This window comes from Hemicordylus capensis, chromosome 1 (assembly GCF_027244095.1).
Source record: "Hemicordylus capensis ecotype Gifberg chromosome 1, rHemCap1.1.pri, whole genome shotgun sequence".
Classification (NCBI taxonomy): domain Eukaryota; kingdom Metazoa; phylum Chordata; class Lepidosauria; order Squamata; family Cordylidae; genus Hemicordylus; species Hemicordylus capensis.
Genome location: NC_069657.1, coordinates 377,050,308 through 377,076,702, shown reverse-complemented (window position 1 = coordinate 377,076,702; position 26,395 = coordinate 377,050,308). Strand labels below are relative to the sequence as shown.

Below are 26,395 nucleotides of genomic sequence, written 5' to 3'. Positions count from 1 at the left end.
GTGTGTATGCTTTGTTCTTCATAACTGCTTTCCTACCTAATACTTCGAAATCACATGCACCTTTCCCCTTTATCTCTGCTGTTTTCCTCCATTATATTTAATTGCTCAAAATATGCCTCTTCTGAGCGATTAGTCCTTTCTGTTACATGGATGTAATCCAGATCCATTAAAAAGTCTCTGTGAATTTTGCAATTGCCTTCTGTGTACAGCTTCTGTCTCAGATCAGAGATGTGATGCCAATACTCAACTGGGTTTGGTGTGGACAGTAATTTTAACTGGAATTTGATTCACACATTGGAATATTGATAGTGGCACATAATAAACAGTTAATTGCTTATAAACTTTGAAACTTTTATCCTATCCGATTCCAGTCACAAATGCATTCTGTACTACTATTACTACTTATATACCACTTTTCTATGAAAAAGCTCTCTCGACAGTTTACACAGAAAAATAATAATAAGAGTAATGTTGTTCCCTGTCCCCAAAGTCTAAGAAGACTAGAGGTGCTTCACACAAGCAGTGTAAAGCGCAGAAAGAAGAGGTTTGCAGGGGCAATCACTCACCCAGCGCTCGGGTGGGTGGGTGGGAGATTGCCCACGCAGATGAGCAGTGGCTTGTCTTCGGCGCTCTGGAGCTCAGTCGCAGCTTGCCCAGCAGCTCCAGGGAAGCTCTGGCACCCAGTCAGGCGCAGGTGCCCCACCCCACAGAGCCCCAGTAATGCACTGCAAGAGTGTGTGGTACATTTCTGGGATCCCGCCTCCCACTCCGAGTATGTCTGCTGCAGCTGCAAGCTGCTGCAGCTGACACATCATCCAGAAAATGGGGTCAACAGAGCTCTTGTTCCGTTAACCTTGTTTAAGGGGGTGGCTACCTAGGTGGGCTTGCTGCCGTGGAGCCACCGAGCTCACCCTCTAGCCCAGTGGTTCTCACGAGCAAGTAAAATCAGTCTGGGCTCCCTTAGCTCGGTTTTGCTTGCTCGTGAGAAGAGCTTCTAAGCAGTCTAAGAAGAATTAAGGGCAACACCAGCAACAGCCACTGGAGGGATGCTGTGCTGGGATTGGATAGGGCCAGCTATTCTCCCACTGCTAGAGAATCACCTCTTTGAAAGGTGCCTCTTTGCCTACTTAGCAGAGGCAATTTCAAAATCTTCTTTTGCAGCAACATCTAACATAGCTTGCCTTGACTTCAGTCACGGTTGGCAACCCTATTGTCCCTAAGACCTGGCTTAGTTTTGATGGTGCTCCACCTAATGAAGATTTTTGTGCCAACCACACCCTATTGCAAATATTGCTGTCCTCACCATTTGCTAGATTTATTTCTCACCAGATACTTTTCTACCCACCTGTTCTTACATTCTTAGCTTGGGTTATGGTTTTAAGATTAGGCTAGTCCTCTCTACATGAAAACAGGTTTCACCCATAGTATTCTTGCAGGAAAATGCCAGAAGGGGGGTTGATAGAACAATGCAGTAGCTGTAAATGGCAAAATTTCTCACACTGTGACTCAGTTTTTTGTAATGAGAATTGTATCTGTAGATCAGGACATGCATTCATTGTGTGTCACCTTTTACCCAGCAGATAAACAGAACATTAGATGCTCTAGTACACTTATGTATACCACTGAAATGTCACCCTGCTGAATATCAACCAAGGTGATATTTTCCCTTCAGCCAACCCATAGAAGCTATTCTCTCACAAATAATAGAAGTATTGCTCTAGATATCTCCTAAATGAATGAAACCAAAGTTACCCTTCACAGAAGAGGGTGTGTTGCATGTAAAATCATATTTGGCTTGGCTATGTGCTAAGTCCTGTGACTATTTAGTACGTTGAGATGGAGAGTTACTGGGGGAACAGTGAGTGCTGAATGCACGTCAAAGTTGTTTTCCACTTGTATGATCATGTGCCCAGCCTGTGGCTAACTATTCTACCTCAAATAGTTCAAGAGATGGGTTCAGAAGTGCCATCGAACAATTTGGATATGTGGTGAAACAATTGGACAATAGCTTTACTGTGGATTCGTTGCTCACCGCTTACTGGTTATGAACATTCATTCGCCATGATAAAGGGGTCCTGTGAACTGACCATAGGATCACAGCCCACGTCCAGAAAACCCCACCGAGTGGTGCAAGTGCTCAAGCTTCAATGATTTGGATTACAAGTGGCCATGACTGAGCATGGTGGTGCTGCTGTTGTCACACAGCCTGATTGGTAAGGGCAGAGTTGCACTAATCTGTGCTTAGTTCCGGTTTCAGTGCCGCCAGTCCCGCTACTGCAGCTGGAGAAGTGCTGCACTCGTAACAACAGTGTGACGTTAGCATGGAGGATGCCTCCTTTCAGTCACAACCCAGTGGAGGGTTACATCTTGGAACTGGATGATGGAGATGGTGGACAATTCCGGGTGAGTCCTTTGGTTTCTCGTGTATTTATGTGTCAGGCAGGGGGCCCTGCTGGCCTTACCAGAGAGGCCCCAGGCAGGTCAGGCAGCCAGGTGAGTGGCCAGCCAAAACACTGTGGGACCAAGGAGCTGGGCTAGAGGGGCAGGGGGAAGAGCGGGGGCATAAGAACATAAGAATATAGGGACAGCCCTGCTGGACTGGGCCCATGCCCATCTAGTCCAGCATCCTGTTTCACACAGTGGCCCACCAGATGCCGCTGGAAGCCTACAGCAGGAATTGAGGGCATGCCCTCTCTCCTGCTGTTACTTCCCTATGTGAGGGAGGAGACAGCAGCAGAAAGAGGCACAGCTGAGGGGGATAAGCGTGAGAGCAGCCTGATTTGGCAGGGTGGAGGTCCAATTAGCTGGGGTGTGGGATGCATCAGTTTGTCAGGAGGAATTTAAGTCGGATTTGGCCAGTGATGAGGGGCAGTTGGAGAGTGATTGGTGGAGGCCTCTGGAGAGAGACTGCCACAGTGACCCCAAGGAGTCTGGAGGACAACTCGGGTGAACCAAACCCCTTCCCCTCAAAAACTCTGAGGCCCTGCCTGGGGGAGATACCAGTGTTGTGACATTGTATTTGGCATTCTTGGGCAAACACATGTTTGGGCAAACACATGCCCCTAAATAGTCTCACAATCTAAAAACACAAGGCAGACACCAGCACCAGTCACTGGAGAGATGCTATGCTGGGCCACATAGGGACAGTTGCTCTCCCCTTGCTAAAATATGAGATCACTCCTTTCAAAGATCTCTCTTTGCTCAGTTAGCAGGGGGAAATGCATTTAACCCATGCTTAAACTGTCTACAGTTGAGGAGGATTGCCCTGTTACAAAGACTTCCCACCCAATGGGCAGAAGGGACTGTTGATGGGAACAGGTGCAGAAAGATGATGAGGACTGAATTATCATTTGGGGAACAGCAAGCAGAGTTTTGTTTGGGAGAGCATCTTGACAGCTTCTAGTGTGTACTGTTGATGAATTGTCATGCAGAACCATATGGATGAATAAACTTTGAATAAACCAGTTAGAAAAAAGTCATCCTGCATATAATTGAAAGTTCAGCTTGTAAACATCATGTGTTGGGCCGATGGAGATGTTAACTTGTAATTACATGTTATTTAGTCACATGGGGCTATTTCACTAAGTAGGGCAGCTCTTTAATCTTTCCATTCAGTCCTTTTATTGGTTTACTTTGGCGATTCTCTCTAAATTCCAGATGGGAACATTGAAGTTATACCTTCTAAGGCTTCTTTTCTAACAACACATGCTTTTCTCACTACAAATTCTCCTTGAGTTCACCTTTACTGAATTTTATTGTAGGAATTTGCTTGTACTACAAAACTGCATGCAGTTCACAATTAAAAGTCTTGCTATGAGATCCCAGGATAACAAGTATTTGTCTTTCTTGTTGCTTAGGAAGTATATGTTGGCAAGGAGACCCTATGCACTATCGACGGCCTTCATTTCAATAGTACCTATAATGCAAGAGTCAAAGCCTTTAATTCATCAGGAGTGGGCCCATATAGCAAGACTGTTGTTTTACAGACTTCTGATGGTGAGTAATGCTAAGCATGTTAAAATTCCTTCCAGAGATTTCACCATTATCTAGAATCTGCTGAACTTTCTAGATTCCATGGATTTTGGAATGGCTGCTCCGAGCTCTAAAACAGAGTCCAGACCAAACACAAGGCCTTGATGTGCTTTGCCATACCATTGAGTCATAGCTCAGTGGTACAGCATCTGCTTTGAATGCAGAAGGTCCCAGGTTCAATCTCCTGGGACCTTCAGTCCCCTGGCATCTCCAGCTAAGACTGGGAAAGCCTCCCACCTGAAGCTTTGGAGAGGTGCTGCTAGTCAATGTAAACCAGGGATTCTCAAACTAGGGTCCTCAGGTGTTATTGGACTTCAACTCCCATAATCCCCAGCCTCAGTGGCCTTTGGTTGGGGATTATGGGAGTTGAAGTCCAATAACACCTGAGGACCCAAGTTTGAGAATCACTGATGTAAACAATACTGAGCTAGATGGACAAACGGTCTGATCCAGTATAAGGCAGTCTCCTACATTCCTGTGCTTGCATGTGATGTGGATCAGCAGCATGCTGTGAGAAGTATTGTAAAGTTCTGAGTGTGTTCAGTGGAACCTGATGAAGACCAGGGACGTTTAGGCTTAACTGCATGTGTGCGAGTGTCCCTCTAGAGATTTGTATGGGTCCATAATAGGTCTAGGTTTGCCAAACCTCCAGAATTAGCCTGGAGTCTCCAAGAATTGGTATCAGCCTGCAAGTGACTATTGGAAGCAACCTTGCATGCATGTTTTTGAAGTCTGCTGTTGTAACCGCTTGGCAAACATTTCATAGAAGAAGACTTTCTTACATAATGCTTCATATTAAACAATCCTCAATTTTGTTTATACTGCACTGTGACAAGGAATCATCATAGTGCAATGCAACAAAGCTTTATCTGTGCCAGCCTATAATTTTATTTATTTATTTAGTGCATTTATATACCACCCTATACAAAAAGTCCCTGGGCAGTTCACAATCATGTTAGCCTCACATACTTATGCAACCTGTTGGAATTCGGCCATGAATTAATCCTCAACAGCTTGAAACAAGTCATAGCCTAACATTCTTCAGACTATTTTCAGAAATTAAGATGGTATTGGCAAGAGCAACTGCTCCTGCAAGGGAGGAGATAGACTCCAATGTGAAAGTAATTTAGACATTGCTTAAGGAACAAACATCCACATTTCGATTTGTGAAATGGGTTCATTTCAGTACTTCATTAATTAGTGCTTCTGGCTGTCAGTATTTAGCATAGCAACCCTTCAAACAGGGCTGGAAAGACTTTGGATCCTCTGATCCTAGGAAAATGCTGGTGTCCATGAAACACAATGTTTTACATAGCTCATGTAGAATTGGTGCCTCAAAATCTGAAGTTGCCACCCCAAAAGTTGAGACACCTCGTAATTTGAAATAGCTGTGACTTCAGACCTGATAAGGATGTCTTTAGTGAGATGTGAATGGAGAGTCTTATGCTTTTTGCAGTAAAGCTAAGGTCTGAGTGTGAACACAGAATGAATTTCCATCTCAGACCCATTTCACATGCTTTTAGACAGATGTGGAGTCTGCTTATCTGCAACTCATGTGGGATACTGATGGAGATGCCTATTGCTTTTGCAGCACCCCCTCACCATTTTATACCAGTGAAGACTTCCGGGGTTAATTACATTTTTCTCTATGGAAATAATTTCCCAGCAAAGTTTGATAAAATATGGATATTAATCTATGCCTCGTTTCCCTGTAATTATACATGCTATCCGTATTGGTAACCAAAGAAATTAATCTTGATATAATCATAACTTAATTTTCATGAATCATGAAACAATTGTTAATCACACCCTCTCTTCATATTAATGTTGCCAAACTGTCAGGAAAAATCATTTGCTCCTAAGGATCCTTTCTTGAAAGCTTACAGAGAATAGTACTCATTTTGAATAAACCTGGTAATTGGTGAAATAAAATATACAGTTTGAGTTAAGCAGTTGGTTGGATTCCAACAAATCATGTTTATTATTTATGTGGTACAACCTGAATGTTTTGCATCAGACTAGAAATCTAGTTGATTAACCCAGAACTAGCTGTTACTTGCTGCTCTCTTGGTAATATCTACACAATGTGTAAACGCATCATGTTGTGAAATTCCCTGCTCCCATAAGGAACAGCCATGAAATGGAATGGAAATTCATAATGGCTATTACTATGCCTTATTGTTCTGATTTTACCATTTTACATACATTCTGTCTCACATTTTACCCCATGTTGGCAGTTGATGTTTGCCATTTGATAAAGATGATCCTCTCACTACCTGGGGTGAGTGAAGTTTAATTGTCCATATAGTCTCCTAGGTTCCCTAGAAGTAGATGCGCTTAACACTCAGCTGTTGAAATAATGGGACTAGGTGTGATTAAATGTGGCAGAATCATGTCCTGTTTGCTTCCCTTGATAGTACAATGTTACTTTTCCTAGATGGAACATTAACACATCGGTCCTGGTTGCATTCTTCTAACTTGCAAACTCTTTCTCTCTATATAGTGGCCTGGTTTACATTTGATCCCTCTTCAGCCCATAGGGACATAGTCCTGTCAAATGACAACCAGACGGCTACCTGCAGTAGCTATGATGATCGTGTTGTTCTGGGCACAGCAGCTTTCTCAAAGGGAGTCCATTACTGGGAACTGCATGTAGACCGTTACGATAACCATCCAGATCCAGCCTTTGGAATTGCTAGAATCAATGTTGTCAAGGACATGATGCTGGGAAAGGATGACAAGGCATGGGCTATGTATGTCGACAACAATCGCAGCTGGTTCATGCACTGCAATTCACACACCAATCGGTAAGCATTAAAGAAGCTTTTCTCTTGCTTGAGTGAGAAGAATCACTTATTTGGGAAGGCCTTTAGTGAGCATTCCCATCATTTCAAGAACGCACCCTGTAAATTCTAGTCACTGCCAGTTTCTCCTATGGGTTAGTGGCTTAGCCTGTGTAGTTCTGTTGATGCTGAGAAATACCGGACCTAAAGGTCAAACTAGATATAATGGTGGCAGACCCATTTGTTTAAACTTGTCCAATTCAAGCAAAAGATCCCCCAACTGCCACCACAAGACCACCAGGGGCCATCTTGCTCTGAGGGGAGGAGAAAAGAAGGAGAGGCATGCTGGGGAGCTGCCACCATCCAGCTAAAGTGGCCCCTCTCACCCCCAATTGCCATCACAGAGTGATCAGGGACCATCTTGCTCTGAGGGGAAGAGAGAAGAAAGAACTTAGACTAAGGCCCATGTAAAAATGTAAACATATGGCTTGCTATATTGTTTTTTAATTCAGGTTTTTTGTAAATCGTTTTGGGAGGTTTGCCTGAAAAGCAGTATATAAATGCTAAATAAATAAAAGGAAAAGAAATTAAATAAGTACAGTCCTTCTGATTGAAGCCATGGCTATAGCTCCACCAAACCTGATTCCCCATTCCAGCCTGTAAAACAGTTCAGAGCATAGATCTTTTAATTTCCTGGGGGTGGGGGACAGGGCCAAACTTGGGAAAGGTGCATATTTATTAGTCTACAATCCCATTCAGTCTGCACTAACCCATAGTCTATCTATATAATATACCCTGCAGATTGAAGCCCAAGATTTCCACCCCCCACCTCCCCCAAATAAAGAAGAACCCACTCATGAGGAGCTTTTTCCTTCGTTCAGATCCTGACCTATCACCTCTTTGCTGACTGAGCCAAGCAGTTTGGCTTGGATTAGTTGCAGCCTTTTCTTCATCCACCAGATCATAGATGCATGCTTGCGCATAAGTGTCCCTATGTTTCAGGACTGAGCTTTCACTAGATCAAAACTCTGGACTTTAAATGTATGTATATAATTAATGATATAAATTAGGTAAGAATTAAGATAGAAATTTCAGAGATAGAAATTGGATAAGTTGCTTTCCTTCTGAATTTGCAGTGAGATATGTAATCTTGTTTCTTCCTTTCCTTATACCCTTTATCTCATGGACTCCTTAAGTTCCATGGACCACAACTGAGGCACTGATAGAATCATTGCAACTACTTTAGACTTTTGACGTCTTATGTTGGCTAGACAAAGTCACAATAGATGGGAAGACATCATAGATCATCATCATCAACAACAAACACTTGCCAGTTTTCATTCCATTATATGCTGGGAAAATATATTTAAAGGCCTGCTCAGAAGCTACTAGGGTAATGCGAGTATTTCTACTTCCTTTAGTCTGTTTGGATTTTTAAAAAATCCAATACCCAGTAGAGAGGAACAAAACAAAATCAGGAACAAAATCAAAAGCACAAACCTCTTTCCCTTTAAAACCCTGATTAGATTTAGAGCAGAAATAATGTGTGTGTTAAATTTAGGGCACTGTGTAATAGCCTCCACTTTCAGGCCACTGCTGTGTGTTTTTTGTTTGTTTGTTTTTTACAAAATGGCAGCCTACAATCAATGCCCTGGAAACCTATTTTATGAATGTGTTCTCAAGCATATGGTTTTTAGGCACATAGCCTATTTGTGAAACAGAACAAGAGCATAAGAAAAGCTATTCTGTGGAGAACACATAAAGGGAGCACTTTGTTTTCCATATACATTTTAATTCAAATTATATATTGTAAACATACAAAGACATTTGGATTTATTGAAGAAATATCCCATAATACAACAAAAAAGAAGCCAGGTTAAAAAAAAAATATGATGCAGAAAAACAGTTGAATGCATTCATGTTAATGCCATGTGTTTGCTTCCAGGAATCAATAAAAGGTCACCAACTCTTAGCAAATGTTAGTAAGCTCTGTCTACCATCCTTCAATCTGGCATTTCCCCCTCAATTTAGATAACTGAGCAGTTTGCCAAACCCATGAAATCCACTCCTTAATTCTGAACATTTGGGGTTTTTACCCATTTCTGGCAATAGCAATGTTTGCTGCTATTTATAAGCCTGTTGCCAGGTTGTACAACCTTTCATGAAAATCCAAATACTGTTTCAGAGATACGGTTATCTTGGGAATTCTCTCTGGTAAGAGATACCCTTCTATTACAGAAGAGTGCACTGAGGCACAACACAGCGGAGTCTGCCTAGGCATGTGTGTATGCTGAGAGTAAAAGAAACTTGGAGCCAGTTCATAGTTTCAAATCAATATAAGGAATCTTTATTAGTGAACTCCATTCTAGATAGTAAAGTGGAGAGATAGGATCTCTAATCTTTCTATCTAGCTGGATGCAGAGGGATGGATTCTGCATCTCTGCACACACGGTGCAGGGAGAGAGGAGCGTGGGTGTTGCAAGGGAGAAGAAAGGGAACGAGGAAGTGGAAGGCAGGCAGGAAGGAAGTCCCTAAGAGTAGCATTCTACATATCAAAGGGATAGTGTCAGAGCAGTAGAGAAAGGATGACCAATGTCTTGACCCCTCTAGCCTTCTGACTCACTAATCTGTCCCCCTCATTGAGACATGAGACAGCGCAAAGTCCTTCACTTCCAACGGATGTCACACTGGCTGACATCCAGAGCAGCCGTCTGGGGAAATACCGAACTGGGTCACTGTAGAGAAAAGCTGCTCCTGACTGGCCAGAGTCTTGCTGAGTAGCAGAGTGTGCGCTCAGAGGGAGGGCAAGCGATTCTCACAACTCTCCCCTGCCTCCACAGGCACTCTTCCAAAAACATTTCCTTCCAAAAATATGTCCATGAGGGCTACATGACAAGTTAAACAAATAGTTGTGCAATAGGTTGCACTAGCGCAAGAACTTGTCTGGACAGATCTGTATTTCTTATGCAGTAACCATGTGTTAACACCCTCATGCTAGCACACAGCAATGCAACACTACTAGGAATGCTACTCTCAGGCTTAGATAGCATCCAGACTAGTATTTCAGTGCATGGAAGAAGATCCAGCCATGCAAAGGGGGAGAGGTGGTTTTCTCTGATCCCCACCACTCCCTCTGCTGCCCTCTGCACTTTCAAACTATCTGCTCCTGAGAATCTCCTCCTATATTTAGGGGGTCACGAGGGCAGTGTGGAGGGAAGGGGAGGTTCAACATTATCATAATAAGATTATAGTATTTTTTAAAAAATTATTTCTTTGGTAGCAAGAACTAGATTTTCAAATTCAGGTAACGTTGTCCTTAAATGTACATTTCTAATTTCATCAGTTACATAATTATTTAACTGAAAATAGTAAAACAATTGAACACATTGAACACAAACTCAGAATGCATTTGACATTTATGCTCATTAAAACTGATATTTTTCATCATTCAGCACATCAGTGAACTTTATGACCTGATATTTCAGCCATAAAAAGTTGAATTTGCTATATGTTTTATTAGCAAATGGTCAGAGATAACTTTTGAATTTGTCTCATATCTACATAGCTGAAGTAATACATTGGTTTCTATAATGCATTACTTTACTACTCTTGAAACTTCCAATGCAGATGAAATTTCTGTTCTAATGATCCGTAACATTTGTTATGCTGTCATCAGAGGACAATGTAATTGCCTCAACTTCTTGTGAATGCAAGATGGGCAAAGTATCTTCAGATTCTTTCTTAATTCTAATAGTTGTGCATGTTATCTTATATTTCCCTAATATTTTACATGGGAAATACTTTGTTTATTATATCCCTTTCTTTGCTACTCTTTTCCATGAAATATTTCCTTGTCTGCCATGTTACTAAATAAACTCTGATCTGATATGTCTTATTTTATTTTATTGTTCAGTTTTTATACCACCTTTCATAATGTATCTCAAGGAAGTTTACAAAAGTGAATACAATAAAATTCCATAAAAGTTACGTTTAAAATGTTAAAAATCAACATTAAAAACATTAAAAACGATAAACACACCAAAAAATGAAAAGATAAAGAGAAGCAAGAAAGCTGAGAAACCTTGCAGCCTCGAAGAGGTAAAAGTCTGAGTAAATAAAAAGATCTTTAGTTGTTTTTTTAAAAGCAGCCACAGATGTCAGAAAATGAACATTGACTGGGAGAGCATTCCAGAACCTGGGGGCAACAACAGAGAAGGCCCTGTCTCGTGTGCATGACAATTTAGCCTCTCTCAATGTCGGCACACGGAGCAAAGGCCCCTCTGATGATCCTGTTGGGCAAGCAGAAACGCTTGGAAGCAGGTGGTCCCTCAGGTATCCAGGGCCCAAACCGTTAAGGGCTTTAAAAGGTAATAACCAGCACCTTGAATTAGATCTGGAAACAAATTGGCAACGAGTGCAGCTCTTTCAGAATAGGTGATATATGCTCTGAACAAAGAGTTCCAGAGATTTGTATTGTATAAGTATCAATTTTCACTTTTATACTTCCACATATAGATTATATACATTGTCTTTGACATACATTTGAAAATAATTAAAATATGACTTAGACTGGTATTGAAGGTTATAGCTGGATTAATTCTATATGCTCTTTCAAAGCCCACATTTTCATTAAAATTTGATTCTAAAATAGGTTTAAAAATCTTCAAATTCTGTTTTTCCCTTTAGTCTTTTATTTGATAACCCTTGTTTTGAATATTCTTACATCTCATTGTATTGTCAAATTCTTCCAGCTTCTAAAGAAAGAAGTTTTATAGTACTAACAGCCTGAGAGAGTTCTGCATATGTGATACTGGATCCTATATTGCCTATTCTGATATTTATTTTTTTGTTTTCATGCAACATATCTACTGTCTTTATATGCTGCATAAGAAGTTATTTGCTTTCTTCTGGGTCCAATAATCCTATTTCTAGTTTGGCCTATTTCCTTATTTAAAAGACGTCCCTTTTGACTGAATTATCCTCAAGGCAGCTTACAATAGATTGCAGCACACACACACAGCCCAGCAGCCTTTAGTCCTCTAATCAATGGCAGAGTGTTTCCCTTCAGGGCTGCTGTCCCTGGGCAACTGGCCATTGGAGCAGAGGAGGGTTCTTTCTGGCAGGCAGGGGAATAGTGGACTCTCTGCAGCTGCACTCTTTCTCTGGCTGGTGGCTGGGGCCAAGCTAATCTTCCTCTTGCTGAGATATTCCCTCACCCCCTAGGAGACCAGGGATGCCACTTTCCAGGGGCTCTGATTGATGGCAGAAGCCAGGGAGTGCTTCAATTCTGCTCTAATCAACTGGCGGTTGAAGCCACATATGGCTACTACCCATTTACTCTCTAAATCTTTTCCTCCCATCTATGTTATCACTAAAGCCATATTCAACACAACCATGTACACAGTTACAACAACATCTGAGTAGGGATTCTTAAATGTTCAACATTTATTCAAAGTTTTTGAATTGCATCTCAGAATTTGCTTTGATTTCTTTGATCATTATAACTGAAATTTCTGCATCACTTGTACCTTTAAAAAAATTGGTATTAATATTTTGGTCAACATAGCTCTTCACATCCACTATATAAGCATCAAACTATTATGACTGCACAATTTATGAGAGGGAGCGGGGAAATAATATTATCTACTTCTTTATTTTAATCCTTAAGATTATTATTGCACCTCTCTCTTAGTTTAGAAATTAATAGTTGCATGTTCCTTCATAAATATGGTAGCTTCTAATGCAGGGTTGCTCAACTTTGGCCCTCCTGCAGATGTTGGTCTGATTGATTGATTGATTTAAGTGCTGTCAAGTTGGTGTCGATTCTTAGCGACCACATAGATTCCTGGAGATTATCTATCTATCTAATGTTGGTCTACAACTCCCATAAAGGTAAAATGTGCCATCAAGTCGATTTCAACTCCTAGCTCCCACAGAGCCCTGTGGTTTTCTTTGGTAGAATACAGGAAGGGTTTACCATTGCCTCCTCCCATGCAGAATGAGATAATGCCTTTCAGCATCTTGCTTTATCGCTGCTGCCCGATATAGTACCAGCAGGGATTTGAACTGGCAACCTTCGGCTTGTTAGTCAAGCATTTTCCTGCTGCGCCACTTAAAGTGACTGACTCCTATAATCCCTGGCTATTGGCCACTGTGGCTGGGGAGTATGGGAGTTGTAGTCCAAAAGCAGCTGGGGTGCCTAAGTTGAGCAGGCCTGTTCTAATGGATGCTGCACTATCTATTTGTTTATTTTCCTTTGTAAACTTTGTTGAAAATCAGTAAATAAATATTAGCAGTATTTTAGTCCTGTTTGTTTAAAAATATACTTTGTTATTGTTCTTAACAAAACCTTAATCAGCTTGTTCACATGACCAGAATTAGGGAAGGAGAAACTGCATACCCTAAACTGGGAGATAAGCACTTTCCCATTTGTCGTTCATCTATAACTTAAAAGCTGGGATTGGGGTGGGAGGAAGTGACTGTGTGCGAAGAAACAGCAGCTGGGTAGGAGAAGCTTTTGTCCTACCCAACAGCTGTACCCAATTGTAAACAACTGGCAAATGGGAAAGTGCTCTGCTCCCGATAAGCTTATTATTTTACAGTAAATATTGCAGCATCTTACATGCTCCTAACAACTCATCTAATGTATGATAAGTTTATCTTAGATTCCTTCATAATCTCAGCAATGATTCAAAAATATTGCAGTGTCTTTTATGTTCTAGCACCTTATAAAAAACACAGGAGGGAAGTAACTTGCCTAGGGAGCAAGAGGTTGCTCGTTTGAATCCCCGCTGGTATGTTTCCCAGACTACGGGAAACACCTACATCGGTCAGCAATGATATAGGAAGGTGCTGAAAGGCATCATCTCATACTGCGCAGGAGATGGCAATGGGAAACCAAATAAAACCATATGGCTCTCTATTCTACCAAAGAAAACCACATGGCTCTGTGGTCACCAGGAGTTGACAATGACTCGATGGCACAATTTTAACCTTATAAAGAGCGAGACACTATAATGACAATTATTAGTATACATTCCTTCCTGTTTTAATAGATTGTAATCAATGAATTAATTATAGTCGTTTGCAAGAGAGATTGTGCAATCTCTCTTAATCCTGCTACAATTATTGTCCCATTTGATATATATGACAATGTTAACATGCTCCCTCTTATTATCAGTTTATAGTACATATTGCATAATCCTTTGAGAAATTTCTTAAAAACAATTATTACTGCTCATTGCCTCTTGTTCTGGTTGGATGATGATGATTGCATACTCCATCACAGTCATATCTGTTAATAAAACAGCATTATAAATTTCCTCAGTCCTAATATCACATAATAATAAAGCACTTTAAATGAGATGCAAATTCTGTCTTAGTCTCATGGAATAATTTTATGACTCAGTCCCAGCTGTTGTTTAAATCCAATTTTGTTGTGCAAGTCTCTTTGGCAAATACTAGATTTTACAGCAAATAAAAAGAGGACTGCAATGAATTCGCAAAAGAGGAAAGAGAATAAAGTATGCACCCTGGAAGGGACCAATTGTTCATAAAAAATACTGTCTCCATACAGCATGTGTTTTCTTTTTAAATAGGTAAAGTCTGATCATGAGATCTCTTTAAAGAACACTTGACGTCGTCCTCTCTTTCATAGCCCAAAACACAACCCACCGAAACCTGATGCCTCCTAGTGCCTACATGTTGGCCAACATGCCCACTTTGAAAACATGTTCACTTGACTTCCACCCAGGTGGCTGTAGTGCCACCCAAAACCTGGTGCCTAGTTCTGCCTAATGGATGGGCCAGCCCTGCATTTAGTACGTGCTCTGTTTCTACCCATGATCCTCTGCTCCTCTTATGATAATATCATGCAGAACAGCAGCTATACTTGCTGAAGTGTATGTTATGTTTACTTCACTCCCTTATCCATTAAAAGAATTAGCCTGCCAAAGGTGGAGATTAATAATCTCCAGTTGAATACAAATGAAATGCTTTTAAAGTATACAAAAGACCTACATTGGCATTGAAGCTTACATGTTATATATATATATAAGTTATATAAGTCACCTTAAATTATATGGCCCCTTAAAACATCTTTGGTATGTAGATGTACAGATTATAGCTTTCATGAATTAGAAGGTTTTATTTAACATTGTACGGAACTGAGAGAATTTTAGTTTTCCTTTTGCTGTGGACTTGTTTAAAATTGATGCTAAAATTATGCCTTGCATGTCAGATTGTAATTCTGTTGCAATGGTCCAGTGACATTAATGAAGCTTAAGTGCCTATGGTCAATGAACATATTCAGTGGATTTCTGGCTCAGTGTTTTTTATGTGCCGTATTGTTGGACTAGCCTAGCACCCCTGAGGAAAAGTTCATTAATGTCAAATTAGTGTTACGCATAAAAGTCGGCTGCATCCATCATTGCAGTTAGATCCTGTCATTTAAACAGCTGTTCCTGTCACACCAACTGACAAAGGGTTATTAGTAACAAACACTGATATATCATAAGCCAATCCAAAACCCCTTGAATTATTTCCCCCTTAAACACTGTTTTTGCATAATAGCCAGGTCTTTTGCAAAACACACACAAGACACCTCTTCCCTTTTTCCTTTAAATCAAAATTAAATACATTTAAAACAATACAAATAGCTATATAACATATAATTAGGGTGATAATATTTTAAAAGGGTGTAGGAGTTTGATCCCCCTTTTAAAAAATGCTTTATTTTTCAAAAACATATATAAATAAAAGATCCCTTAGACATACATTCACAAAATAATCAAATTTCTACATGCTGCAAGTTTGTAACACACAGATAGACAGACAGACACACAACCTTTTATGTAATTTTTCCTTATCCCATTAGATCAAGAACCCTTTTGATTCATAAACTAGACCAGATTTTTGACATTCTTACGAAGTTGAATTAGAGGCTGTTCTCACGACCAGTCTAACTCTCCCTGGGCTACCCCAAGCAGGGTTAAGCTGGTCACGAGAAGCCATGGGATCCTTGCGGATCCCTTCACTCCCCGCCTGTCTAACCCCCTTAACAAACCTGGGTTTTAGCTGAGGTCAAGGGCGCTCTTGCATCCTTACCCCAGCAACTGGGTATTGTGTGATTCGTGTGAGTCACAGAGACAGACGCATAGAGCGCCTGTCTGATGGGGGAATCTCCAATGCAATGTGTGTGCCATGCGTTGCATTGAGGGATGCCTGGAGTCTGGAACAACCAGTCCCTCCATCCTGCTCCGTGCTTCATGGAGCTGCAAGGAGCAGAGCTGTCCATGTGGGCGTGTGGGAGGCACACTGATGGAAGAAAGTTTGGTTGTCTGGGGGGGGAGGTAGGTTAAGTGCAGCCTTCCCCCACATCCTCCCAGCCCACCCAGGACGATCGGGTGACTCGCCCCCTAGCCTGCAGTTCTTTTGATCTTCTATAGTTAATCCTGCCTCTGACAATAAAAATCAAAAAATGGTGACTAGATTGTTAGAAAAGTAAACTGTGTTACTACTTTTAAAAGTTGTTAAGTAAAATTGTACTTGTAGTGGACCCTGCCATACCAAAAGTCCACTTGGTGGCAGAGGTAAAAATGTTAGGAGGAATAGAAGGCTGTTCCTCCACATGTGGTGGTAGAGGTGGGATCTGTCACCCATGGTAGCACGGTGGGATAGCTGTTCCTCCACATATAGATATAACATTTAGAACCCCCGAGCTACCCAGGTTTTCCTCCTACCTTGCTTCCACACAACCTTACACACCACTGGAGCACACACAGTTCCCAAATCTGGGTAGAACACAGTTTTCGATTGTGTGAATGACCTCATGGTTTACTTGTAGAAGATCACCAGATCTTCCTTTTCAGTTACAAACAAGTATAACTGAGAAGCAGCCTGGGTCCTTAGAGCACTGGTTCCCAAACTGGGTTCCTCCAGATGTTGATGAACTACAACTCTCAGCATCCCCAGCTATAATTTATTATGGCTAGGGATGCTGGGAATTGTAGTTCAGCATCTGGAGGAACTCAGGTTGGGAACCACTGTCTTAGAGAGTTGCTATCAGTCAATGGGATAGATGGACCTGTGGTTTAACACTGTATGGTATAAGGCAAGTTTATACAGTAGATTCATACTATGCCATTTTGCCAGGTTTAGTAATTCAAAAGTCCTAATTTTTTTTAATGTATTTAAAATAAAATAAGGAAAATAGAAATGACAGATGTTTGCAACTAAATTTGAATTAGGAGAATTTGCTTGAGAATTTTCTCCTAAATTCATTTCAGCTCCAAAGTAGACTTTCCACACTTTTGGGACAGTGGACAAGGAGCAGAAGGAAAAGGAGTCCTTAACACTTCCCCTGCTTTTCCTGATCCCCTCCCAACCTACTTTCAGTTCTTCAGGGTGCCAGATCAGAGTTTACACACAGGTCCAGAATATTGATGGGAGCAAAAGCTGCCGGGGAGGTTTCAGAGGGAAACAGGGCTGGCACTGGAAGGGTAAACCATTCAGTCTTTGTCAGCTTCAAAGCCTCTGCTCTCACATGCTTTGCAAAGGAGAGGGGGCTGTTGGGGCTTGACTGTAGTGTTTATACATAGCATGCCCTTGGTGCACATACCTGTATCTGATGTGGTGTAATCCCACTCCTGAATATTTGAATCATCCCCTCAGTTCGAGTTTTCTAAACAGGTTCAGGAGATGATAGAATGTGCTTTGGCCAAATATTTTTTACTCAATAGCTCAATTCAGATCAATTCAGTAGTGTACTCACCCTGAGCAGTAGTGTACTGGAGGGGTGGGGCATAAATATTTTAAAATTGATTAAATAGATCAGAAATCTAAGCGTCCCTTCTGACCTGCTTTAAAAGTGGCCCCTTGGTATACAGAGGAGTTACGGGATCTGAAGCAGCAAGGTAGGTGACTGGAACAAAAGTAGAGGAGAACTCAGCTCGAATTTGACAGGACACAGCATAGAACCCATTTGAAGGTTTGAACAGAGGCATAACTAGGGAAAACGGCGCCCGGGGCAAGCACTGAAATGGCGCCCCCGCCCCCCCCCCCCAACATACTACATTATACTTAGGTTTTTCCTCACAAGCGCCCGCCGCCGCCGCCACCAAGCCAGGCCACTGACTGGCCGCCAGGCGCCAGCAAAGCAATGGGGGGGGGGCGCGGGCGGCGCGGAAGGGACCGCTCATGGGGGAGGGGCGCCAACGCGCTCCCTTGACTGTTGCAGCGCTGCTGCACTGAGCAGGAAACATTTGTATTAACAAATTTTTTTAAAAAAAAAATTGTCATGGCGGCGCCCCCCACGTGACCAGAAAAGATGGCGCCTGGGGCATGTGCCCCCCCTGCCCCCCCTATAGTTACACCTCTGGGTTTGAAGAAAGTGGTGTGTGCAGCAAAACAACAATTTTGGTCTGCGTGCATTGCTTCTGCAGGTTCGTGTTTGACAGAGTTGTCCCAGGTTGTGAGAAGTTTGATTCAGGCTCTTTCCAGTTCAGATCAGTTCCCAAGACTATGTTCTGCTGTAATGCCTTTAATGGGTTCTTTGAGGACAAAATCTCCTGTATTTGGGCCAACTTGGGCTCCACTGTTTTTGCAGAGTCTATTAAGGTGGTGTCCAGCAATCCCTCTTGCAGTATTAGTTTGGATCAATTTCAATCTGTGATGCCTAAGAACGTGGACAAGCTGCTTGGGGCAGTGCGACCTACCACTTGCTCTCTGGATCCTTTCCCAACTTGGCTGCTTCTATTAGCTGGGAAATTGTTGGATCTGGCCTAGTTAATATCATTAATTCTTCACTGAGGGAAGGTAGATGCCTCCTTGTTTGAATGAGTAAATGATTAGACCACTCAAGAAGCCTTCCCCTAGATCCCCCAGTGATGGATAGTTATAGGCCTGTCTCCAATCTCCCATGGTTGGGTAAGTTGATTGGTGGTGGAGAGAGCAGGAAGGTAGCGATACCTCCTAACACAAATTGGCGGCAGATTGGGCAGTGATTGTGGTAGCAAGCATGACTTGTCCCCATAGCTAAGCAGGGTCTGCCCTGGTTGCATCTGAATGGGAGACTTGATGTGTGAACACTACAAGATATTCCCCTCAGGGGATGAAGCCACTCTGGGAAGAACAGAAGGTTCCAAGTTCCCTCCCTGGCATCTCCAAGATAGGGCTGAGAGAGATTCCTGCCTGCAACCTTGGAAAAGCCACTGCCAGTCTGTGAAGACAATTCTGAGCTAGATAGACCAGTGGTCTGACTCAGTATATGGCAGTTTCCTATGTTCCTATGTACCTCCTAACACAAGCCTGCCTACCTCCCAAATGTCAGCAATCACCCAATTTCGAGCCTTTCTGTGTGTGGAAGGGCCCTAAATCAGGCGATTGCTGGCATTTGGAAGGTAAGCAGGCTTGTATTAGGAGGTATCATTGCCTGCCTGCTCTCACCTCTGCCAGTGCACCCATTGCCATCCAGCACACACCTGCCACCGCACCATCATAATTTGGGAGGCAAGCAGGCGGGTGCACAAGGAGTTTTAAAGGTTACATTCCCCCCCCCCATTTAACTCAAGTCCAAAATTTGTCACTAGGGGAATTTTTTCACCATAGGCAAAACTGCCTCTCCTCTCCACAGTGCATCAACCATGGTATCCTGCTGGGTCACCTTAGGGAGTTAGGATTAGGTGGCACTGTTTTACAGTGGTTCCGTTCCTATCTCTTGGGCAGATTCTAGATGGTATCACTTGGAGACAGTTGCTCTTCAAAGTGAGAGCTACTGGATGGGGTCCTGAAAGATTCCATATCATCACCAATGCTTTTTAACATCTACATTAAATTGGATCATCAGGGGATTTGGTGCAGGATGCTACCAATATGCTGACGACACCCAAATCTATTTTTACATATCAGCTTCACCATGAAATGGCATAACTTGCCTAAATGCCTGTCTGGAGGCGGTAATGGGCTGGATGAGCGATAACAAGCTGAGATTGAATCCAGATAAAATGGAGGTACTGATTGTGTAGGGTCAGGACTCAGGAGATGGTTTAGATTTGCCTGTTCTGCATGGAGTTAGATTCTTCCAGAAAGAACAGGTACATAGTTTGGCAGTACTCCTGGACCCACAGTTCTCTGGTTTCTCAGATTGAGGCCAGGAATGCTTTCTATCAGCTTTGGCTGATATGCCAACTACTCCCATTTCTGAAGGTTAATGACATATTTACAGTGGCACAAATGCTGTTAACTTCTAGGCTAGACTTCTGTAATGGGCTGTACGTGGTGCTGTTTTTATACGTAATTCAGAAACTGTAGTTGGTGCAGAATGCAGCAGCCAGATTGGTCTTTGGAGAGTCCCAAAGAAACCATATAATGCCAATTTTAAAATAAGTGTACTGGCTGCCAAAATATTTCTGAGCAAAATACAAAGTGCTGGTTAATACCTATAAAGTCCTTAATGGCTTAGGTCCAGGGTATTTAAGAGAGCGCCTTTTTTGTCATGAACCCTGCCACTTACTGAGATCTCATGAGGAGGTTTGGTTATGGCTGCCACCAGCTTGTTTGGTGGTGATGCGGGACCGGGCCTTTTCTGTGGCCACCCCCAGGGCTTTGGAATGTGATCCCTGTCAATATAAGAGCTACTCCATTTCTGGCTGCCTTCAGAAAATCACTTAAGACACACCGGTTTTATCAGGCCTTTTGCTAAATTATTTTTTTTAATGCTTTTGTTAAAACATTTTTAAATGTTATGGTTTCTTAAACTGTTTTTATTGAGATTCAGGTGTTAGGTGGTTTATAAATGTAATAAATAAATAACACTGAAATTCATGGTTTGTGAAACTTGGATTCAAATTTAGAACATTTTGCTCTATTTCCAGTGCACCCAGAACTTGTTTCAGTTCCACCGAATATTTATGACAGTAATTGAAATGTGATGATAATAATCGAAGTGTGATGATAATTTTGCATGCCATAATTTATTTTCTTGTAGTTTCATAAGAGATTGTTGGACTAAGAAAGGTACAATGAAACATGATGCAACTCACATAACTTCATTTGTCTTTGATTCTCAGGACAGAAGGGGGTGTTTCTAAAGGAGCAACTGTAGGTGTTCTTCTGGACCTCAACAAGCACACCCTGACCTTTTATATAAATGGGCAGCAGCAGGGACCTCCAGCATTCGAAAACGTGGAGGGTGTCTTCATGCCTGCATTAAGCCTCAACCGAAATGTGCAGGTAAAATTACTTTTTCGTAGGACACATGCATCTTGCACATGCAAGATGCACCTAACTGCCAGTACATCTTTTATCTGTCAGTAGGAAGTGAATTAAATTGAAAAAATCAAAAGACCATTTGGTACAATCTTCTTTATTTGAATAGCCTGATTAATCTCCAGGACATCAAGACCATCAGATAAGCTCGAGTGCTCTTTCCACTAAGGAGTACACTGGCAAGGGCCTGCCTGCCTGGAAGAAACAGTTTTCTCAGAAGTTTTGGATTAGGAAAATCTTATTATTGAGCTACTAAAGCTAAGCTAGCCACCTAATGGTGCAGCGGAGAAATGACTTGACTAGCAAGCCAGAGGTTGCCGCAAAACCCTTTAGTACTATATAAGCCAGCTGAGAAATATGTGTTTGGCATTAGGGGGCATGTTTGGTCTCCATTTCTGACTCCTCACCAGTAGGAAGCTAAATGGCTGCTTTTCTTCACTTGAGCGAAGAAAAGTGACTATTCAACTCCAGTGGTGTAGTCGCAAATTCAGAAGTGTGGGTGCTCTCCATGACAGTTCTCCATAACCACACCTCCAATACACAAATACCACTACGTTTACATTTTAATGAAGTTTTATTGTTTTGCAGGCTGTTAAAAAAAACAACCCTTCTAAAAATAAACCTGCCCCAAATTTCCCCTTTTCTTCAAAGAGTAAGGGAAGACATGTTAGAGGTCTATAAAAGTATGCATAGAATGGAGAGAGATGATTTTTTCCTCATTTTTTCACAACACTAGAACCAGTAATCATCCCATGAAACAGACTGCCAGGAAATTTAGGACTGGCAAAAGGAAGTACTTTTTCACACAGAGCATAATTAATCTATGGAACTCTCTGCCAAGGGATATGGTGATAGCCACCAGCTTGGATGGCTTTAAAAGAGGCTTAGAAAATTCATGAAGGACAGGTCTATCCATGGCTGCAAATCTGATGGCTATAGGCCACCTCCAGGCTCAGAGGCAAGGTGCCTCTGAATACCAGTTACAGGAGAACCACAGGATGCTTTTATCTCCTGCTTGTGGGCTTCCCAGAGGCTTATTCATTCATTCATTCATTCATTCATTCAATTTATATACCACCCTTCCAAAAATGGTTCAAGGCAGTTTACATCAAAATAAAAACAATTAAAAGCAATTAACCATTAAAATCAAAACTATAAAAACAGCATAAAACTAACGAACAGTTAAAACATTAAACAGTTAAGAAACCTGGAGAACTGGGTTGAACATTTACAACAATTAAAACAGTTTGCAACAGTTTAATGGCATATGGTGGGCCACTGTGGGAAACAGAATGCTGGTGGGATAAACAAAGGTGGGATAAATCCTGAAATATCATTATATAGGGTGTTGGGAGTCTAACCCAGGACAAGCTGTCTTCTGTCTCGTGGCTAGCCTTTTAATTTAAAGATGTGACAAGTGTGTGTTTTCTCATCACACAGGTAAAGCTTATAGTTATTCCAAAAAAGCATGCATCTTCCTAATACTGAACACACCTGCTCCAGTTGCAATCTCTTGCTAATTGCAAGTTCTCAAATACCAATGTCTTCACAGTATAAAGGGAAGGGAAAGGAGATTGGGATTCTTTCTCAAGACAATCCTCTAAATATCAGTATTCTCAAGACCATTCAAATATCTAGCCTGCCAGCTTACAATACTGCATATAAGTTATATGGTAGATACTATAAACAAGATGTATCTCTAGAAGGTACATAGATTCCCTTCTCAGTAATAGTTTACACCAGGGTGGATTTGATTTAAATCAAACTGATTTAAATCACGATTTAAATCACTAGCAGGGTGGATAAAAATAAAAAAAATCTGATTTAAATCAAAAAAATCTGATTTAAATCAAAAAATCGGATTTTTTTTATTTAAATTGGATTTTTTTGATTTAAATTGGATTTTTTTTTTATCCACCCTGCTAGTGATTTAAATCGTGATTTAAATCAGTTTGATTTAAATCAAATCCACCCTGGTTTACACACATTTAAAGAAGAATACTTTTTGTGACTGCATGCAATACAACTGTATTCCAAAAACAGAGCTATACCAAAAAACAAGCATCATACATTCCAAGGAGCAATAAAACCATGAATAACTGCACCAGCTCTACCAAGGGGGAAAACAAGGCAATAAAGCCATACACATTCCAGAGCTGCATCTTGCTGGTCAATTTTCTCAGAGTCTAACTAGTTCAATGAAAGTTCAATACATCTCTGACCCAAGTATCTCTTGCGAGTAATTTGGCATAGAAGCTATGCCAAAAAGACAGTCAGGCCTAACATTACAAAGTATTAATATGCATGCATCAGAAAGAAACACACACAATATTTGGTTACATGTTACAGGATAAATATACATGTCTACAGAAAGGAGTATAGGCCAACAGGGGCCCTATGGCTAGACATTTCAAAAGGCATACATCTCCCAAAGACATTGAAACAGTAAATTCTGAATGACTACAGGCAAGTTAAGCAAAGTGGTCTTTTCCCCAGGATTCAGCAAGTTCATACAGAGTTTAGAGATCTCTTGGCAAGGGTATTTTGCTTCATAGACAGGCCATGCAGCCACCTTAGGAGTGAGCCTAACAATTCTTGGTACAGATGTCAGCTAAATTAGCCAGTACACCACAGCATGCCTTAACTGCCTGCTCCCCCCACTCCAAACATTAATTTGCCCTACCTCAGAGATACTCAGAGAGCAAGAAGCAATGTATGCAACCCCTCCCTCCATTAATTTGCCTGCCTCAGTCAAAGGAACATAGGAATCTGTCTTAGACAGATTCAGGCCCTTGGTTCATCTAGCTCAGTATTGTCTATGCTGACTGAGAGTGGCTTGTTCAAGGTTATAGGCAAGAGTCTTTTGGGGAGGGAATTATGCTCTTCCACTGAGTCACCTAATGGCACAGAGGGGAAGTAACTTGCCTAGTGAGCAAGAGGTTGCCGGTTCAAATCCCCACTGGTATGTGGGAAACACTGATATCAGACAGTAGCTTTTGCAGTAAATCAGTCTACAGATTGATTTATGATTTACTGCAAAAGTGTTTATAACTTTGGAAATGTTATGTTTAGGTCCTGCCCTTTCTCATCATTATTATTATTTTTACATTTATAGCCCACTCTTCCCCCAAGGAGCCGAGAGCAGTTTACTACATACTTGAGTTTTTCTTTCACAACAACCCTGTGAAGTAGGTTAAGCTGAGAGAGAAGTAACTGGCCCAGAGTCACCCAGCTAGTTTCATGGCTGAATGGGGATTTGAACTTGGGTCTCCCCGGTCCTAGTCCAGCACTCTAACCACTACACCACACTGGCTCCTCATGACTACCAGAGATGAACGGAGAACTGGAAGGGAAATATACCTTACCAAAACACTGCCCAAGCAACAAGAACTGTGGTCTAAGCTTTCCCCATCATTGTTGTTGGCATTAAAATGTTCCATCCAGAACCTTCTACACATTTGCCTGGGTGTAAGCTTCATGGAAAATGGGACATATTTCTGAGAAAAGATGCACAGGAATATATACTTTTAGTCTCTTGAACTTTAGCCTGTGTGATAAAATCAATTATTGGGTTTACACATGATATACAGCTCCTAGCATCTCTGGTACAAGTTATACACATCACCATGGCCATTTAAACACAAACAAACATGCTTTTATCAACACTGTATACATGCTACTATCAAAATCTTTAATCCAGGATTCTCCACTCCCCGCCCCCAATTGTGGGCTATTCTGGGGCAGCGAACCATATTCTTAAATGTTTTGCTGCTTCATAACTTTGTTGTTGAAAAGCAGTATATAAATATATATTAAACAAGAAGAAAAAAACAAGAAAAAACACAGACCAGATTAAAGCCAGCACACAATTTAGTACCCACCCACACAATCAGTAACCACATGGCAACTCAAAATCAGAAAGAAACACACAAAAACCATATTTTGGTCTAGCAAAATTGAAGGCAACAACAACAGGAAAGAAGGATCAAATGAAAAAGCAATAGGAAAGACTAAGTCTTAGGATGTTGGGAACGGTGTGCAATCTTCATGTTTTAAAGAGAGTTCTCTTTTTAAATAGAGAGATCGCCTATAAAATTATTGAATAAATGCCCCTGAAGACAGATTATAGCTGAAACCGAAATGTTTTAAAACTGAACTAACATACCCGATGTTTGAGCTAGTCTCTGTGTGCCTTTCTCTGAGAGAGATATTTTCTTTTCTCTCTCATTTGGAAGCCACTGTAGGAGGTGGGGCTTGGTTTCATTTTAAAACTTTTCAGTTTTGCTAGAGTAATAGGACAGACTGTGATTTCAAAACCACAGAGAGAGAAATCACACACACCACTCCAACAGAAAAAGAGTGAGGATGTTCTTCCTTTCTCAGAGCAGCTCAAATTGCTCCCTCCCTCTGTTCAGGTTCTGAGGGGGCCGGACTGCAGACACATGGCCGGACTGCAGAAGCAGCTTAGATATGCAGGGATAGGGAGGAAGGGCCACCACTGATAAGGAAAGGAAGGCTTTTAGCATGCCCTCTGCATAATAAATAAAGCAGCAGCAGGAAACACAGAAGGGGGGTGGTTTCTAGAGAGAGCTTTTTAAAAAAAAAATTAGAATTGCCACCCCCCCCAAAAAAAACCCCACTCAGTTTGGATTCGCCTATGGTGTTTTACAACTCAGTTGACAAAAATGCACCCCACATCCCCACACAGGAGAAATTAGGAAGTGCAGACAGACTCTTTTGACCTGCCCACCTTTAAGCCATTCATCTTTCAGCATACCACAGCTTACACAGTCAAGTACTGGAAGCTTAGCACTGACTGGAGGAGGAGAGGTGTGTTCCCAACTGGCAGCACCACACACCTATAGATGCCTACGAGTATATTCTCTTTTTATCTGGTTGGTCAAGAAATCTTTCCATAATCATATGTGATAGTAAACTGTATGGCCCCTAACAGTACAAATGGCAAAGAGAAAAGTATATGACATGTACTGAAATGTTCCAAAGGAGTGGATAGACTTGTATGCATTTGTGGATAGGTTGGGATCTGTACACTGGCTCATTTGTAATGGGAAGCTGTCCGCAAGAAAAGGGCGGGGGGGGGGGGTTAGAATGGCATTTTATGACAAAACATGCAGCATTTGCTGCAAAATACCCTGAGAGTGATACATGAAAAAACCCTGCAAGCAGCTACAGCAATAATAATAATGATGATAGTGATAATAAATAGATTATTATTATTTGTGAGGGCAAGCCTTTCACTGTCAGGAATTACACGAAGAAATACATGCTAAAAACCACCACCATGTCAATTATCA

General features: G+C 41.5%; 1 protein-coding gene across 5 annotated transcripts in view; it reads left to right on the top strand.

The window, feature by feature from the left end:
- TRIM67 (tripartite motif containing 67) overlaps positions 1 to 26,395 on the top strand; it is a 71,210-nt gene that overhangs the window by 33,437 nt on the left and 11,378 nt on the right. For 2 of the 5 annotated variants that reach the window (XM_053298066.1, XM_053298055.1), the window contains exons 6-9: positions 2,258 to 2,403; positions 3,858 to 3,996; positions 6,536 to 6,839; positions 20,882 to 21,044. In XM_053298066.1, the coding sequence (XP_053154041.1) occupies positions 2,258 to 2,403; positions 3,858 to 3,996; positions 6,536 to 6,839; positions 20,882 to 21,044 (752 nt within the window). Of the gene's footprint in view, positions 1 to 2,245; positions 2,404 to 3,857; positions 3,997 to 6,535; positions 6,840 to 8,011; positions 8,148 to 20,881; positions 21,045 to 26,395 lie in introns of those variants that run through there. The other 3 variants (XM_053298047.1, XM_053298036.1, XM_053298075.1) reach the window with 2 other exon arrangements.